We start from the raw sequence: 6758 nt of genomic DNA, 5'->3' as shown, positions 1-6758 counted from the left end.
TACCACCCACCTGCGCCAATAGTAACAGCTGACTACAACCATACCTGTCCCAATAGTAGCGCAGCTGAACTACCACCCACACCTTCCCCCAATAGTAGCAGCTGACTACACCCACACCTGTCCCTATAGTATTAGTTGACTAAATATGCTGAAAGGATTATCACCACAGCAGGGTGGTAGTCAGCTGGTTACTATTGGGACAGGTGTGGGTGGTAGTCAGCTGGTTACTGATCAACTCAACGGACAACCAAAAGCGTAACTGTAAACTTCTCTCATTATGGGTTCTTATCCCCTCTCTCTCTCTCTCTCTCTCTCTCTGTCTCTGTCTCTCTCTCTGTCTCTCTCTCTGTCTCTCTCTCTCTGTCTCTCTCTCTCTCTATGCAGAGTAAGATCATCCGTGTTCTCAACCTGTGGCAGAAGAACGCTGTGTTTGAGATGGACGTCGTCCAGCCCCTGTTGGACATGGCTACTGGCTCTTTCGTCCTTACTCCCTCCCCCCAGGAGGACCTCCAGCCCCCAGTCTCCAGTACCTCCATAGCAGCAGCCCAGCACCAGGCCCAGCCCACAGTCTCCATAGCAGCAGCCCAGCCCCAGTCCACAGTCTCCATAGCAACAGCCCAGCACCAGCCCCTGCCCACTATGTCTCCATAGCAGCAGCCCAGCCCCCGTCTCGTTATAGGCATGCGAGTCAGCAAGCCAGCACTAGGCCCTATGCCCCCGTCTCCATAGCAGCCCAAGCATCTCAGGCCCTCAGCCCCCTGTCTCCATAGCCAGGCTAGCCCTGCCCCCAAGCTCGCCACACAGCTTCCGTGAACTCCTGAATCCCTGGCTGCCGTTGCTCCCAGCTTCTTCCAGATCCGACAGGTGGACACTAGGTGAGTGAACCTTAGAAGGAAGTAATACATCACAATACCAGGTCACCATGATGAGTGAACACACAGAGATTCTAATTCCTAAAATAACATCACAAAACCAGGTCAGCCATGATAGTGAACACACAGAGATCTAATTCCTAAGTATACATCACAATATCCAGGTCACCATGTATGAGTGAACACATCTAGAGATTCTAATTCCTAAGTATACATCACAATACCAGGTCAGCCATGATGAGTGAACACACAGAGATTCTAATTGCTAAGCAAAGAGGTTACCTGTCAATTTGCCATGGTCAGACGTTCTACTAAGTCTGTTGTCATAGCTACACTACTACACAGTAGTAGCTCATACACCCCAGAACAACATGACTGGGACAGGAAATAAAGATGCACACATCTCTTGTTTTTTTCTCTTCAGTCTTTGTTCTTCACTACAATCATTCATGACTCCTTTGTCTGTTTACTGTAAACAATGTAGTTCCTCTGAAAATAAGTTTCCATACCAGGCTAATAAAGGATAAATACATGATATTCTGTTGCTGGTAACAACTGATTTGATGGATTGTGTGTAATTGGGCTGTATTCCCTCCTGTCTGTGTCCAGCTTCAGAAGATGCTTCTGAGGTTCCAGCCAGGGCAGCAGACCACCGCTATGGTTCCCAACACCGTGKCTGACGAAACCCAAATTATGGTTCCCAACACCGTGTCTGACCAGACCCACTCACAGATGGTCCAAGGCCAGCATAACACACACCATCCACTGTTCAACTCACACCACACACATCCTACAGAGCAGAATAACTCACTAGCTAAGGTAAGTCATTATTGTACGCAAAGCAAATTTCTGACCAACAGACCATTTTTAAGAGGCCTAATCTGTCAGGACAGCATTTTCAGAAAGCCTCCTTGAAATGGGTTTTAGTCACGGAGATTAAGTAAACTCTACTGTGGTTGTTATGGATGTGTCGCTAAATCAGGGTTTTATGGATGTGTCGCTAAATCAGGGTTTTATGGATGTGTCGCTAAATCAGGGTGATATGGATGTTATGACGGTTTGTCTTCAGAAACTCCTGGACCGGTTTGATTACGACGACGAACCAGAAGAAGTGAAGAAAGAAGAGTTGGATTCCCTCGTTCCGGGAAACGTTTACGGTGGCCAGTTTCCTGGTCAAGCGCCGTCCAACACGGAGCAACAATTTCAGGGCCACATGATGGGCCAGCCTGGCAGGCAGCAGACACCTGGTGGAGGAAACCCTGGTCCGAACAMGGGCTMCAGYCAGAGCCAGCACACTGCCCWGCAGAACCAGGACCAGGGAAACCCCAGAGAAAGRGAAGATCCGTCTGGGAGGAGAGATGGTCGGGAGGGGAGGCAGCGCGGACACGGCAGGAGGTCACGCTCCAGGTCGGGCTCTCGGTAAGAAGCTGGAACCCTGGTTGATATTAGTTGGTTTTTGTTGAGGACRCTTTTTAAAACCTGTAAAGTTTTGTTCAGGATAAACAAATCCTCTGTAACAGAACCCTGCCCGTTCCCACCTTTTTMGCTTTTAGTCCATGATTGTGCTGTTATTTGAATAATCCTTTTATTTATTTTATATCTGTTTGCTTTTACCTATTTCATTTTGCTGTGAAGTATGTTGCGATTTTAAAATGCACTTGATCTCTCTCCAGATCTCCCAGGAGAAAGAGGTCCAGGTCCAGCTCTCGCTCGCGGAAGCCCCGGCACTCCTCCCAACGCTCCGGATCTCGTTCCAGGGAAAGTCGCTGGAACTCCCCTCGCTCCCGCTCGCAGGAGAGGAAGGAGAGAGAGAAGGACAAAGACCGTAGACAGAAAGGTCTGCCTAGCATCAAGAGCCAGACACTCAGTGGTACGTACTGTCAGATACACGAGGACYTGTGTYCCAATTGTCACCCTATTCCCTTCTACWTTTGACCAGGCCCCATATTGAAYGTTYCCYTCGTTGTGTAGTTTGCACCACGACTCTGTGGGTGGGCCAGCTAGACAAGAAGACTTCTCAGCAGGACGTCATGTGTTTACTAGAGGAGTTTGGGCAGATAGACTCCATCAATGTAAGTATGAAGCTGAAACTTATCTACTTACTGGCACCCTAATCTCTTTTTATAGTGCACCACTTTTGACCAGGGCCCATCAGGAATAACCAAGGGAGTGCTCTGTATCACTAATAGGGGGGGGGGATTAACCCTGAAAAAATGCTCTAGGAACAATTTTAGGTAATACCAACATGTTCCCTCTCCCCTTCAGATGATCCCTCCTCGTGGATGTGCCTATATAGTGATGGTCCACAGACAGGATGCCTACAGAGCTCTACACAAACTCGGCAGAGGATCCTTCAAGGTCAACCAGAAGACCATCAAGGTACTTGTTGATTTCTTTATGTACGTTAAACCAACTTTTATTTTTTGTGGCCAGGCCAGTTTGTCAAATAACATTCTGATTTACAATGTAGACCTGGTAAATATGGGGCCTCTGGCTCTTTTAAAAAAATACATTTTAAAAAATAAAAAACACCTAAAGAGATTGTTCCATGTTCAAAACTGCAACCAAAACACTTCCGTTTGCGACCGTTTGACTTTGCAGTGCTACACATTTTATTTGTTTTTATCGTCGCTAGGCTGCCAGTGGGATTTTTTTTTACGCTGGTCACGTTAAAAAAATATATATATTATCAAGATTTATTCAAACAGCAATGGGTTATGCAAACCAGGTATTCAAAAAGTTTGGTCTGAAGTCGTYGTTGAATCTTTGTGATGCGTATTTCAGTCATCATGCTGTGTGTTGAATGAACATTTCTAGAGGCTTTCCCACAAAACCTTCCCGATTTTAAATGTTGACTAAAGTAGGCAGAATGATACCTGGCAGAATGATATCATGATGATTTTATCAATTGCGTGTCTTTTTTTTTGTTGTTGTTGCAAACTCTGCCATCACATGTAGCCAACATTGTACWGTACAAAAACACCAATAGCTGCTAGTCTCTTGCTAGGTGGATTAAAGCACAACTACACACCCACAAAAAATGTCCACGATTGCTACCAGACCTCAAAAGTGGTCTCTTCTGTCTGTGTGGCCATCGCTAGGGCAATGGCCGGCCTGCTCGGAGTCAGAGTGGATGGGCAGWGGCATAATACAAACTTTTTTTTAATAAAAAAAAATAATTGTCTACCATCTGCTGTGTCATCAATTCTACCGGTCATTCAGGTTTTTTACCAGGCAAAATATTTTTCCCGCATTTAATTACACCAAAAATCATGAGCGTGCTTAGTACTGTTTCTAAAACAAGGAATGTATTACTATTAAGAAGTAATGTGGTATATTGCTCAATTAAATGTCATATTTTTTTTGTCCTGAGTCTTTAAAACCCTCCTAAAGGATCKGACCCCTTTTTTCCAAATTTCGCCTGGCATACCCAAATCTAACTGCCTGTAGCTCAGGCTCTGAAGCAAGGATATGCATATTCTTGATACCATTTGAAAGGAAACACTTTGAATTTTGTGGAAATGTGAAAGGAATGTAGGAGAATATAACATTATTAAATCTGGTAAAAGGTACAAAAAAACAAACATGTTTTTGTATTATCATCTTTGAAATGCAAGAGAAAGGCCATAATGTATTATTCTAGCCCAGGTGCAATTTATGATTTGGCCACTAGATGGCAGCATTGTATGTGCAAAGTTTTAGACTGATCCAATGAACCATTGTATATCTGTCCAAAATGTTGTATCAAGACTGCCCAAATGTGCCTAATTGGTTTATATATACATTTTCAAGTTCTAGCGTTGTATTCTTTCACTGTAAAAGCTACTGTAAATTGGACAGTGCAGTTAGATTAACAAGAATGTAAGCTTTCTGCCCATATCAGATATGTCTATGTCCTGRGATTTCTTTTTTGTTACTTACAACCTCATGCTAATCATATTAGCCTACATTAGCTCAACCGTCCCGCGGGGGACGACACACCGATCCCTTAGAGGTTTAAACCAAAAATATCACAGATGAGGCATGTTCATTCTTCAAGTGTGCCCATGAGAATCTCATGAGTAGACGGTGATGACATCTCTTCTCTTAGCTCGTAGTGGAAGCAAACTCAAACATTTTGAAAAACGACTTACCTTGTGAACATAACAATGTATATATCCAAGAAACATAAAGGATAAAGTCTCACTTTAGGAGTTATACCAACTTTTTATGCCTGTGCGCATTGCTTCTAAAAATACATCTTTCAGCACTTCACTCACAGGAAGTGTTGCTGTGCGAGGTGGGTTAGCTATAACGTTAGGATTCATATTTCTTTGTGCATTACCAGATATGAAACAAAATGACAGAAATACTTTAAAAGCAGCTACTGCAGAATTGATTTAGCTTTAAATCACACCCAAGACAATGCAGGAGTGGCTTTGGGACAAGTCTCGGGAATGTCCTTCAGTGGCCCGGCCAGAGCTATGGACTTGAACGATCGAACATCTCTGGAGAGACCTGAAAATAGCTGTGCAGCGATGCTCCCCATCCAACCTGACAGCTTGAGCGGATATGCAGAGAAGAATGGGAGAAACTCCCCAAATACAGGTGTGACAAGCTTGTAGCATCATACCTAAGAAGACTCAAGGCTGTAATCGCTGCCAAAGGTGCTTCAACAAAGTACTGAGTAAAGGTTCTGAATACTTATGTAAATGTCATTTTTGTTTTATTTGTAATAATGTAGCAAAGAATAAGTAAACCTGTTTTTGCTTTGTCATTATGGGGTGTTGTGTGTAGAGGGGGGGGGCAATTTCATTCATTTTAGAATAAGGCTGTAACGTAACTGTGGGAAAAGTCAAGGGGTCTGAATACTTTCCCAATGCACTGTAAAGGGTAATGGCAGAGCAATTCTTTTGTGATTGTGTGGCCATTTTTGTAATATTTCAGACTTGTTTTATTGAGGTTTTTACCTGAAATTGCACTACCAGCCTGTTTATATTCTGAATTGTTGCAGTAACTTCTGGCTGCACTGAGCCACGTGAAACTACACTAGCCCATCCCCACCACCTAAAACGCGTCAAATGTAGATCATACAAACAGGAGATGTTTTTCCATTTGTAACATTGTGTGGTCATCTCAGAAGTGGCACCATAGGTCCCAGAGTGGTGGGGGAGAATGGTTTTCCTTGGGTTTTGGTAGTAGTAGGCCAACCACCTCCCGGAYCAGAGTTATTAATAGCGTATGACAGTAATGAATCGGGTTAAAAAGAAACCGTCGGGCCCGTGCTATGATGTGACTAGATATATTTTTCTTCTTTGGGTCATATGATGATAAAATAAAACTCCTTTTCCCATGARAACATTAAAACCTTTTTACCTGGAGACAACTGCGATTTAAACATAAACGAACAGGGCAGAGTTCCATGGTGTGGGCCTTTACAYCTGTAATGGAAAAAATACTCATACAGTAGATCATCACTGTTATTTTTGATTAATTTCAGTCAATCMTTTTGGATTTAAAAGGCCTAGATAGCTTAGCCACCCGGCGTGTGACTATAAACCAAATGTGATCACGGTCACATTTTCTCAGAAGACAAAATCGGCCATTTTTTTTTTTTAGGTAGGGTGTAACGCTTAAACTAAATTGGGGATTGTCAACATTTTAGGAGAAAAAAAATCCCGAACGACTGCGTGGCCACGGGTGCGTGTTCATTAATTGTTTATGGTTCATTGAACAAGCATGGGAAACAGTGTTTAAACCCTTTACAATGAAGATCTGGGAAGTTTATTCCTAAAAACCCAAGTATCTGTGAAAGACAGCGTCCTGAAAAAGGGTTGTTTCTTTTTTTTGCTGAATTTATTATTATTTATTTATTTAACCTTTTATTTAACCAGGTAGACCAGTTGA

General features: G+C 43.2%; 1 protein-coding gene and 1 long non-coding RNA gene across 2 annotated transcripts in view; both read left to right on the top strand.

The window, feature by feature from the left end:
* The window catches only part of LOC139024499 (uncharacterized), a 240855-nt gene that overhangs the window by 175187 nt on the left and 58910 nt on the right, over positions 1–6758 (top strand). The window lies entirely within an intron of this gene.
* LOC111958074 (SR-related and CTD-associated factor 4) overlaps positions 1–6758 on the top strand; it is a 21535-nt gene that overhangs the window by 8672 nt on the left and 6105 nt on the right. The window contains 7 exon segments of the mRNA XM_070436690.1: positions 385–641; positions 846–875; positions 1445–1691; positions 1942–2291; positions 2546–2742; positions 2844–2944; positions 3138–3251. Coding sequence (XP_070292791.1) covers positions 385–641; positions 846–875; positions 1445–1691; positions 1942–2291; positions 2546–2742; positions 2844–2944; positions 3138–3251 — 1296 coding nt within the window.

This window comes from Salvelinus sp. IW2-2015, linkage group LG4p, assembly GCF_002910315.2.
Source record: "Salvelinus sp. IW2-2015 linkage group LG4p, ASM291031v2, whole genome shotgun sequence".
NCBI classification, from domain to species: domain Eukaryota; kingdom Metazoa; phylum Chordata; class Actinopteri; order Salmoniformes; family Salmonidae; genus Salvelinus; species Salvelinus sp. IW2-2015.
The sequence above is the reverse complement of the archived record's forward strand: the minus strand, read 5'-3'. Positions and strand labels throughout refer to the sequence as shown.